This window comes from Diabrotica virgifera, chromosome 9, assembly GCF_917563875.1.
Source record: "Diabrotica virgifera virgifera chromosome 9, PGI_DIABVI_V3a".
Taxonomy (NCBI): domain Eukaryota; kingdom Metazoa; phylum Arthropoda; class Insecta; order Coleoptera; family Chrysomelidae; genus Diabrotica; species Diabrotica virgifera.
This window is the reverse complement of record NC_065451.1, coordinates 119,189,007-119,201,250: the sequence shown is the minus strand read 5'-3', so window position 1 is coordinate 119,201,250 and position 12,244 is coordinate 119,189,007. Positions and strand designations below refer to the sequence as shown.

The following is a 12,244-nucleotide window of genomic DNA, read 5'->3' as shown; positions in this document are numbered from 1 at the left end:
TATTCACAAAATAGCTTAGGGGCCGGCATTCCCGACTGTACCCTAAGGTCTGCTTGCCACTATGCTAAATTCAGTACTGAAATTAGTACTAAAATATTCTTCTTTTTTATATAGGCAGTACTGCCTGTTTTTTTAACGGTGCTTTATATTCTGCTCCTAAGTTGTTATTCCATTTTTCTTTGGGCATCCTATACTTCTTCTGCCTAACGGTGACTTGTTCCTGGCTATTCTTACTATCCTTGATTCAGGCATCCTGCTTATGTGTTGATTCCACTCTTGTTTTCTGTACTCTACCCAGCTATTTATATTGTCTACCCCACATACGCGTCTCATTTCCTCACTTCTTACCCTATCCTGTAGTACTTTTCCAGCCATGCTTTTTAAGATCTTCATTTCGTTAGTGTCCAGATGTTTTCGTCTTTTGCTTGTATCTGGTCTTGTTTCGGTCGTGTAAGTCGTAAATGGCGTAGTAACTGACTTATACAGGGGGTTTGGTAAAGAATGGGCCAGAGATTCCTGAGGTTAAAATAGGTCTGTTGTTAAGTATTTAAACATTCTTATTTTTGTAACCGGCAACACTGGCAACATTGGTTCTTCTTCTGCCCACAGCAGCCGTTGTGACAGCCGACGAAGAATTCATGCGCAGAAAGGACGAGAAGACGATTATAACCTAACAGGCATTACCATAACCACGCATGTAAAAAAAATCCTTCAGTTTTGTTGTATTACTAAAATAAATTTGGTAAAGTGCAATCTCCAGTGTAATACTTATTTTATTACGAAATTAATAGTGGCAACGCAACATCTGTTTAAGCCAACTTACCTTAGTACGAAAGTTGATAACAGAAATGTCAAATTTAACTTTTATTTTATTATTTATTTTTGAATATTTCCTGACAGGCATGAGATAACAACACGAAATTTGGTAAGTGGGGGTTTTTTAGGATGATAAACCTAAATTCTCCACCAAAAATTATATATTACCCAGAGGGCGCCACATACGTCTTTCAGCGTTCATTTAATACGTTCAATTTTATTATCCTCCACTACATAATTTTGACATCAAACTTTTATTCGTCAATTATTTTTACTTAAAAAATGTGTACCACAACCGTTTTCGAGATAAACGCATTTTAAATCTACTATGCAAAATTCAATTTTTTAATTTCATTGTAGTTACTAAAAACCATCTGGCATATCCTTGTCATACTTGGCATCAAGTGTAAGTACTGTATACCCTACTAAATTGTATTAAACAAACATTTCTGGCTACTACTACGACGGGGGAAAGTGAATAAGTGACCCTTTTCAGATTCTACGCCACTGGCAGAATTGCAATTTTTAGATTCTCCAATACTTTCTATGTAAATAATATACTCTCCATTTTTAACGATAAAGTCATTAGTTTTCGAGATATTTGAAGTTAAAAACGAAGGGGAATAATGCATTGAATTACAGATCCATTAGTGGGAGTTGAAAAGGTAGCTGTTTCGTTTATACGCATAACAGCCTTTACTATCGTCTCTTGTTTTACTAAGTGCAGTGATGGCAGTCTTCGCAAACATAACCTTACCTGAGATAAATGGTACATTCGAGGCAGGTCTGGCTGTAGGAACGGACCCTGGACTGGCAGAAAACTTTAAGCTTCAGATTTACATACGTGGGGCCTTACCAGCAGCCGTCAAGAACGCAGCCGTGTGGGCGTTCTCACAGTTTTCCGGTAAGCCAAATGAGGTGCCTCGCCTGTATGTTTAGGGGGCGGCAGTGGCCGTAACGTGCGGTATGTGTCGCAGCATTGCTGCGTCTAAAGACGGGGACTGGAAGGACACTGTGACTACAGTTGCGGTCGAGCTCATGGAGGAGAACACCGAGCGGATCAACGGGTTCCTCACCAAGGAAGCCATGAGGCAGACGCTGTTCATTATGGTTGCAACAAAGGCCAACATGTGGGTAATCAACCAGCACAACGAGCAAGGAGCGTGCCAAGGCTACGCGAAGAAAGTGCTTCAGACAATCTGTGGCGCCTCCTTGTCCGATGAGATGGTTACCATGGCGCACAGTATCGGATATTGATGTAGTACTCTCCATGTCTACGATTTGGCAGAAGTTCCTGGTGTACGTGCAACGGAGACAGTCTTACATGCCGGTACAACGTGGTCTTATCATCCGACGCAAAACTCCGATTCGAGTCGCTGCCAGCTGGTACCCATCGATGCGACATAGCTCACGAGGCTGCACTATAGTTAGTCATTTTGACAAACCTACGTCGGATTTTCTCATATCCGTTGTGTCTCTTTATCGATATCTGTTCAGTGCAGTAGTGTATTATTTTAAGAATTCGCTATTGTTATTTCAAAGGAAAGTAGTGTTTATTTATAGTTAATTTATTATATTTTTATAATAGAACGAAATTGTTGGCCTATTTAAAAAAAAAGATGATTGTTAATTGTGAGTTTTAGTTATATGTAGGTAGGTAAGTCTATTTTACATAAAAATATTTCGAATTCTAATGCGAGTATATAAAGTTATAGTGCCTTTGGGGCTCTATGAACTAAATAAAATAAGACGGCTCTTGATTTGCTTCACAACGAAATGATTATTTATGATTATTATTTCGTGCAAATACCTATGTTAACATAAAATTTTTACCCATTTTGGTTTATTTTTATATATATTTATTTACTAATAACAAAATTGTTTTCTATTACTTCCATTTAGCGCGCCTATGAGTATAACTGTCAAAATGTTGATCTTAGATAATGTCAAAGATTACCACTATTGCCAAAGTTTCGCAGACCTAACGAAAAAAGATATGATACTATCTCCCGAAGTTATATTGATGGCGCGCTACTGTATACTCTTAATATTCAAACCTGCGTTCAAAATATGACTAATGCGCTCTTTTAATTCTTCTGGCCTGTGCCCATTCACGCACCTTTACTTTACGATCAGGTAGAACCATTTGGTGGACTTTCTTCACATTTTCCCATTGGGAGCAGCATTAGTTCCATACTATTTATCCAGCTTTTCTTTCGTTGTTGATTTCTCAAATAATATTATTTAATGAGAGATCGAACAAAGTTTTTTCCATATGCGTTATTTTTCCAAACACATAAACTTTATGCAGCTTTCAAAAATATACTTATTGTCGCGTAGAGCTAAAATTTGACAATTATGCCTAAAAAAGATGGACCATGGAACCTCGCTGACGATTCATAAATAAGGTGAAATCTACGTACAAGGATGTTGGATTCCCTGAACGAATTGAAAGATGTCTCTTGAATTATTTTTTTTTTATTTTTCTTCAATTATTGTTGAAGATTCAGGAGCTATGAGAGATACGGCTCTTGAACAATCAGTATAAATGTAATCTTTGTATTGACACTGACGTCAATTTGTCATTAGAATTTAATATAATTTAAAAGTGCAAACGACGATTCCAGTTTATATAATAAGAATTGTAAAGTATGAACATTTAATTGTCGATTCTTTGTTTTTAGGTTAGTATTTCATCAGTTGATATTAGTTATGTAAAAATTAAATAAACTTTGTTTTTAGACGAATCACATTGTGTTGTGCTTTAAGAAAAATCCAATCTTATAAATCGACAATTCATATACATGTGGAAAAATTAAAATTGTATACCTAAATAAGGAAGAAATTGCGATTTGAATTTAATGTAAAAGCTAAACTAGAATAAATCAAACAGAATCTAAAATAAAATCCTTTTTTCTACGACCCTTTAATAATATGCTCATTATTCACTATTTTTGAATAGATAATAACACCCATTATTTTACCCGTGAGTAATAGTTTATTACTAACGTAGTTAGTAGTGCTTCTACTAGTAGTAGAAGACGTGCTTCTTATTTTGTCCAAAGGCAGACAAAGTTATTGCACCTCGAGGAACAAAAAATGTTTACCAAGTAGACAAAGGAGCTGCAAAAGCAAATTTAACCATTTTATTTACTTTTCCGGCTTCTGGTTTAATAATGCCACCTATGATTATTTATCCATATAAAAGGCTACCAAGTAATATAGTCAGTAGCGTTCCAGAACAGTGGGGAATCGGTGTTAGTGATAATGGCTGGATTAAGGCCGAACTTTTCTATGAGTATGTGTCTAATATTTTTAATAAGTTTTTGACCCAAAACAATATTAAAAAAACCTATTATTTCATTTGTTGATGGGCACAAAACTCACCTCACTTATGAATTGTGTCAGCTGTGTACCAATCTACAAATTATTATTAATTCGTTGTATCCTAACTCAACAAGGATTTTACAAATAAATATCAATTTATATAAATATATCCTATGTTTTTACATTTTATATTTAAGTTTTTCATTTTTGTACGTGTTTGGCTCATTTTATTTATTTCTTTTGTTTTTAATAAAAGGTTTTATTAAGATTTATTATTTTTTTAACAATATACCTACCTACCTAGGTATAGTGTATTCCAAGAATATACGACTGTTTTGGATTCTCGCGACAACAAATATTTTAGTGTGCAACATAAGTACGAAAGTATCTTGCTCTAATAATTACTCCAATAAACAACAATATAATTTGCAATTTACTTTCGTTCTTCATGTTTTGCACAGTAAAATATTTGGTATGCCAATAACTAGACTCAAGTGCCAATAACTGGTGAAATATATCGAACCTCAAAAAACAATTTATATAAAATAATTCAGATGGTATTTGAATAAAAAGATTATAATCTAAAAATACTACCAAATCTGTGAGTGAAAATACAAACAATGGGTGGAGTGCATAAAACGTAGTATCCGCTAATGCTTCAAGTAATTCTACATTTTTGTAGTACTTGCTACACTTACAAAGCATTTTGCTTTCCTCTGTAGTATTTGCTACTATTTACCAGATACATAAGAGGATGTACTACGCTTTTGAAGTATTTGCTAGTTTAGTAGAATTTGCTTCAGTTTAGGTGAAGTTGGTGGATGAACGACTTCGGCGTAGATGTTTTGTTGTTAAAAATGGCAGCATTTATGAATATTCGTCGTAGAAAAATCTACAAACCAGGAAGAAGATACAATGACGATATTTATCGTAAAATATTCAGGTATGTAATTATCATGAGTCGAGCAGTTTTATTCATACAGTGCGCTGGAATAAGTGTTACCCCCATATCAACTCATTTATTTTTAGTATATAAGCAAAACGCTCGGAGAGGTCGATTTTTAAAATAATCATAGTATATTATAGCATCAATGTTTCGAACTTTAAGCAATCCTTCTTCAGGTGACAGTCATAACTTTGATTTTTTAAATGGGAAAGTGGGAAAGTAGCAAAGTAGGGGAGGGGTAAGACTTATTTCAGCTCACTGTATATGTAGGTATATATATTTAGGTATTAATATAAAATCTTTATAAAAAGTTACTTTCATATTTTTTGTTTTAGATTCAACAGAGAAAATGTAGAGTGGCTTGCTAATCATTTTCTTGACGATGACGATTCCGTAGAAACAAGAGGTGGAGTCACCCACTCGGAAAATGGAGATATTTTTGAGAAGTTTAGGTTAGTTTTGGAAGTAAGTTGTAAACTTAAAAAAATATAAATATTACCATTTTAGGAGATCCTGGATATCAGCAGGGAGTTTCTGTTGATTTAAATATTAACCAAAGTGCTGTGTCCAGAACCTTGATCAGTGTTTCAGAAGCAATTTACTTAAGAGGAAACTGGATAACATTTCCTAATACTAACGAGTTATTTGAAGTTGCTATCAATCGGTGGGCAAATAGCTGCGGTGAGCAGCCTTGATAGGTGATGAAGGATATGGTATTGCACCGTAGTTGTTGACACCTTTTAAAAATCCAACCACACCTATTCAACAAAATTAAAATACAATTCATCGAAGGAACGTTGTGTCATCGAGCGCTGTTTTGGTCAGTTGAAAAGGCGTTTTCCAATGTTACAGTATACTTTTCGCCTAAAGACTGAAAACATTCCAAAACATATTGTAAGTGCATTTGTACTTCACAACATATCTAAACATCTGTAGAATCCGTACCATGATTTTGATCCAGTTCAAATTGTAGTGCAAGATGCAAATAAAGTGATACCTGAAGGAAATCAAGCACAAATTCAAAATTGAGGCACACAACGTAGAAATGAGGTTGCGGTGGCTCTATTTCGTAATGATAACTAACACATATATTATTACCATATGTACAGGGTCTAATAAAAATTCGTAACGAATATTTTGATTTTTATTCTATTAATATTAAACAAAATACAACATAATAACATATTTATTTAATATTTAGTTTATAACTTTGTTTTTATAAAAATACATATTTACATACAAATTTTGTCACTGTACCATATCACGTTGAACTATACGGTTGACTAACTGCTCACCAGCTTCAGCAAACTTTATCAATGCATTCGCGGCTCGTTCCTGAGATTCTGCCCAAGACAGTTGAGCTCGAGCACAAGAAATTTGACTTCGGCTGCTTCAATTTGTTTTCGTAAACAGGTCTTATGTAGTTCAATAAGCGACTCCTCCTTCGCACTAGGATATCTGGGAGCTCTGCCTGTTAGTTTTTGGCAACAGAATTGGAGCTAAAAAGAACGTTTTTATCATTTTTTTTTTGTGATGAAACCCCAATCTCCTGTGTTACACCGGCTTGACAAGCACCTGGTACCCTGTGCAAGACTGGATTTTCTCCAATGTTCCATAACTCATAGAATTTTCTTTTCCAGTCAGTTAGTACGATTTTTTTGTTACCAGTTTTTTTATGTCAACAATTTTTTTAAACTTTGTTTTCATGTTATTGAATTTCTTCATAATTTGTTTTGAATCCAGGTTTTTTTCGATAATTTCATTAAAGGCAGCAGCTAATTTATTCAATGCAACTTCCTTTTCATCTTTAATTTTTGGGATCATCCTTTTATCAAATGAAATTTGATAATATTCAAGAATTTTAACAAACAATACTTGTTCATTTTTGTCCTCGCCTAACTCTTTTGTCGTTTCGGAATCTGAACCACTCATTTTTACTCACTACTCACTTATTCTAATAATAATTAGGTACGTAAAAATGTGAATTCACAAAACACAAGCATATGAAAAACCACATGAAAAACTAGTTCTAATACGATTGGCGTGATGCGCACAAGGGCACTACGGCTGGCGCCTTCAGGTCAGTAGCAAGTACTTCGGTTGTGTAGTACGTCTTGTCAACAAAGCACCTCCTTTTATGTTAAAGAAAATGCTACAAACTAAATACTATTTGCTGAAGCAATAGCATCTACTACGTTTTACGCATTCCACCCCTTGTTTTGAATACTGCTTTTAAAATACAGTTACCTAAAATTTTTTTATTAAAGTGCCAATAACTGGCTACTTTACCCTAATAAGTCTTTTATCTAAAAATATTAGAATTTTATACCAAATGACTTAATCAACTATTTTTAATGGGAAATAAGCCACAATTTTACCAAAAAATGATTTTATTAACTTATTTTTATTTATTTTTTTATGGCTTATTTCCCATTGAAAATAGTTGATTATAAAATTGCCACAAGGATATAGCTTCAGAACAACACCAAATAACTTCATAGACAGTTGTTGCCACTAGAGCTAATAACTGTCTTGTACTGGTGCCAATCACTGAGTACTTAAAAAAACCTAATTTTATTTTACAGAAATCCTAATTTTGAATTTTGTTTACTCTTTTACGAGACAATGCAATTAAAAGTCCAATAGACGCGGAGTAGGAGGTTTGCTTCAGCTCCACTGTTAACAATGTTTCATTCTTATTTTAGCCGTATTTTTAACTAATTTTTCAAGTTATTTGCAGATAATTATCATGCCAAAATCTGAATCTGGATTAAAATATATTAAAAATATATATGAAGAAATAGTTTCAGCAGCTTTAGATGACATAAAGGTTTGTCCAAAAAAGCTGCATAAAAATGGAATTCCACGTTCAACTTTGTAATTTCGACTAAGTCAAAACTTTAAGAAAAGAGCTTTAGGACCAAACCCTATTCTTTCAACGGAGGAAGAGCAAACATTGGTACAATGGGTACTGGAAAGTAATCGAAAAGGTTTTCCCCGAAGAAAAGAGGATTTGCAAATAAGTGTCAAGACTTTTTTGGATGATACACCCCGACAAAATTCTTTCAACGATAATCTTCCAGGAGATAAAACATTTTTGGTGAGACATCCATTATTATGCGAAAGAGTACCTAATGCAGTTACTGCCGTTAGTTCTCGAGTTAGCGAAATGGACATTCGAAAATGATTTCATGGAACAGACGTATACTTAAGAGATGAAAAATACTTTGAAATTCTCAATTCGCCTGGCCGAGTTTTTAATTCAGATAAAACCTGCTTTCTGTTATGCCCTAAAAACAAATCCTTGTTAGCAACAAAAGGTGCAAGGAATGTCTATGAAGTAGATAATGCTCCAGCTAAGTCCAATTTGACTGTTTTATTTACATTTCCAGCTGAGGGACGGGTAACCCCCCACTGTATTATCTACCCATACAGGGTGAGTCATGAGGAACTGTACATACTCCTAACTGGTATAGAGGCTCATATGGGGAATAACAAATGACCATTAAAAAGTGTCCGCTCCCATTGTTAAATAATATACAGGGCGAGTTTCGCATTTTGACAGAAATTTGTATTCGTCATAATTTTTGAACGGTCAGATATATGTGTCTCTTATTTTGGTCAATCGTTACACTATTACCACCTAATCAACTGATTTATTCAAACTAGAAAAAATCAGGCCCGTCTTTAAAACATTAGTTAGTTTGGGTCTTAGAAAAAATTTCACCCTGTATATGCTTTTTGGAAACTCTAATATAAATTTTACAAATTAAACAAATCGGCAATTAAAATGGCATATTTTATTTTTTCCCCACACGATTACTTAATTTTTTATAAAAAAAATCAAATTTGACTATGAATTAAAAGTTTGGTAAAGTGAACCATAGATTTAAAAAAAAACCTTTATTACAATAATTTTTTTTTAAACAAACATTTAATTTATGTTACCACCCAATCAACTGATTTATTCAAACTAGAAAAAAATCAGGTCCGGCTTAAAAAATTAGTTCGTTTGGGTCTTAGAAAAAATTTCACCCTGTATACGCTTTTTGAAAACTCTGATATGAATTTTACAAATTAGACAAATAGGCAATTAAAATGGCATATTTATTTTTTCCCAACACGATTACTTATTTTTTTATTAAAAAAATCAAATTTGTCAAAGTCGAAATTTTAACCTAAAAAATTAAAAAAAAAAATGAAATCACGGTTTAACTCGCTACAACTCTGTTCCATTTTAATATATTTTTTTAATTTTTACAGCACATTCGTTACCATTTTGAAGACTATGAAAATTGTTGTAGACTTTCAGTGTTCTTCTCGTAAAAGTTATGAATTTTTAAAAATAAAAGGTGCAGATTCGTGAATTGCAAAGTTAAATCGCAAAAATTAAGTGCAAAAATTTAAAATTTATCTATTTGATCACGTCTATGTTAAACTATAGAGTCTAAACAGAAGTGTTATGGGGAGTTTTAGATCTAGACATAGAAAAAAAAACGTTTAATTTTTATGGTAAAATTGCGATTTTGACAAATTTGATTTTTTAATAAAAAATTAAGTAATTGTGTAGGGGAAAAATAAATATGCCATTTTAATTGCCTAGAGTTTTCAAAAAGCGTATACAGGGTGAAATTTTTTCTAATACCCAAAATTTTTAAAGCCGGACCTGATTTTTTTCTAGTTTGAACAAATCAGTTGATTAGGTAGTAATAGTGTAAAGGCGGAGATAGATATTCGCGCGTTCGTGGCGCGGTTATTGTTTGTTAAAATTTTTCATTTTGAAGAACCTTCTGCGATCCAGAGGAAACTTACGAACGTTTAGTAATTGTAGATAATCATGTCTCTGTCCTGTACTGCTGCTACATCTTATTTTGGTATTGTTCTGAAACTATTTTTTTGTGGCATCTTATGCAATTTATGGTATTTATGGTATTTATTTAGTGTTGACTCACTGCTCCCACAAGTCTGACAACTGTATATATGGTATATATAAAATTAACAATTAACTGCGCTCGGCTTTAATTTTTGTATTTATCTCATTTAAAAATGTGAAATTTTCACATCAATTTTAAATTATGGCCGCCATTACAGTATGCGCAGATTGCTTCGGTATGGATTGATGACAGTTTATTCTGCAATGTTGCCTAATTTAAAATTTTTTATAATTTCTTGTGCAAAGACGGAATATGCTTTATTTTTTATTCAAACAAACATAATGCTCGTTTTATTCTTTCTTTGTCTTTTTCTTCTTCCTTTATTCGATTTGCTTGACCTTGACTGCCGTAGGTCGTCTCATTTATTACGAAAATAGAAAGTTTGTTTAATTAAATATAAATATTGTTTATTTGAATGGTTTGGTTCGGTTATGTTTGGTCTTTCAGAAGGTTACTAAGATTATGCTATATTTTCATTAATAATATTATAATTATTCTGCAACTAACTTCAATTTGGGGTATACAAAAATAATATGGTATGGAAATAATTCTGCGAAAATTTTAAACTTGGCAACGATGCTTTCATCCCTTAACTAAGGCGGTAGAAGGGGGTTGCCTTAGCGTTACCGACGCTAACCAGCGTGTCCTTTTCGTTCTTTCTTGTTCATACCGTGTTTGTGTTAGGACTAAACATCAAAAATGGCGTGTGTTGAACCATGTAGCATCGGCGTGTTTGAAGGTGGATACATGGCGAAAACCAAGGACGAAGTGCCCAAGTTTTTTGTTAATCACAAGGTGTTGAAGGATGTGATAGTGTGTCGGTACGGAAATACCCTTAAAATGGACGGAAAGATGACTTTCAGGTGCAACAAAATGGTCTTAAGGAAGAAACGTGGTCCTAAAAAGTGCGGATTTTGTATATCGGCGAGGAAGGGTACTTTTCACGAGAACTCCAAATTGGCGATAGACAAAATCTTTCTTCTCGTGAACCTTTTGTTGAACTGGGGGCCACCGCGTCAGGAAGCCGCTTTAGAAGAGCTTGGGATTTCTTCTTCTGCGATGGTCGACTGGTACAGTTATTGTAGAGAAGTGTTTATTAGCTTCGCTATTAACAACTCTACAAAACTAGGGGGTCCTGGTTCGATCATTGAAATTGATGAGGCCAAATTCGGTAAGCGAAAATTTAACAGAAGCAGACTTTTCCGATGCCAGTGGCTTTTTGGGGGATATGAGCGAAGCACTGGGAACTTTTTCGTTATTCCTGTCGAAAGAAGGGATGCCGATACTTTGCTTGGAATAATTCGCGATTGGATCCTTCCTGGTACAACTATATATAGCGATTGCTGGAAAGCCTACAATTGTTTGGCCCATGAAGGATTCCATCATCAAACTGTGAATCATTCCAAACATTTTGTCGATCCCGAAACTGGAACACACAGCAATCACATCGAGAGGTTATGGCGCGAAGTTCGCAGTAATATCCCCAAATATGGCGTCAAGGAAGCTCACTTTGTTGGATATCTTGCCGAATTTTACTTCAAGAGGAGATATACCAAACGCCTGGAGAGGATGCACCACTTTTTCAAAGCGGCTTCGGAGCTTTACCCGCCGGCATACTAAGGTAGGTTGATTATCATATATTAGAATTTGATTTATTTTGATTTAACGATATACATCTTTGTTCCGAAAAAATAAATTTTAAATGTGGCAACAGTGCGCATACCTACACCAACTCAACTACTGCGCATAACTGTAATTTTGGTAATTTTCCGATGTGCACCTTAAATGCATTTAAATAATTAACATCAAAAACCTATTGATAATTACAATTTTGATTACATTTGATATTATTCTGATAATTTACTATTTTATTTGTTGTTTGTACTGTCATTTTATGGTAATTTTTTTGGACTTAGCCTAAAAACCCAAAAAGAGGCAAAATTTTAATGATTTTGATGTGGCAAATTATATAAAGTGCATAAAAAGTATGAAAAAGACACAAAAAATATGCGATTACATCTTTGTTCCGTAAAAATAAATTTTAAATGTGGTAACAGTGCGCATATCTACAACAAGTCGAGTACTGCGCATAACTGTAATTTTGGTAATTTTCTGATGTGCAACTTAATGAATATAAATAAATAACATCAAAAACCTGTTGATAATTACAATATTTCGATTACATTAAATATTATTCTAATAATTTACTATATTATTAGTT

General features: G+C 33.7%; 1 protein-coding gene across 1 annotated transcript; it reads left to right on the top strand.

Annotated features, from left to right (window-relative positions):
• The first annotated feature begins 10,722 nt into the window (after nt 1-10,722).
• LOC126891267 (uncharacterized) lies at nt 10,723-11,643 on the top strand. The gene has a single exon (XM_050660447.1). The coding sequence runs from the start codon at nt 10,723-10,725 to the stop codon at nt 11,641-11,643; it is 921 nt and encodes a 306-aa protein (XP_050516404.1).
• The last annotated feature ends 601 nt before the right edge of the window (nt 11,644-12,244 follow it).

Coding starts and splice junctions, on each gene's coding strand:
- LOC126891267 (XM_050660447.1), top strand. CDS start 10,723: ATGGCGTGTGTTGAACCATGTAGCATCGGCGTGTTTGAAGGTGGATAC.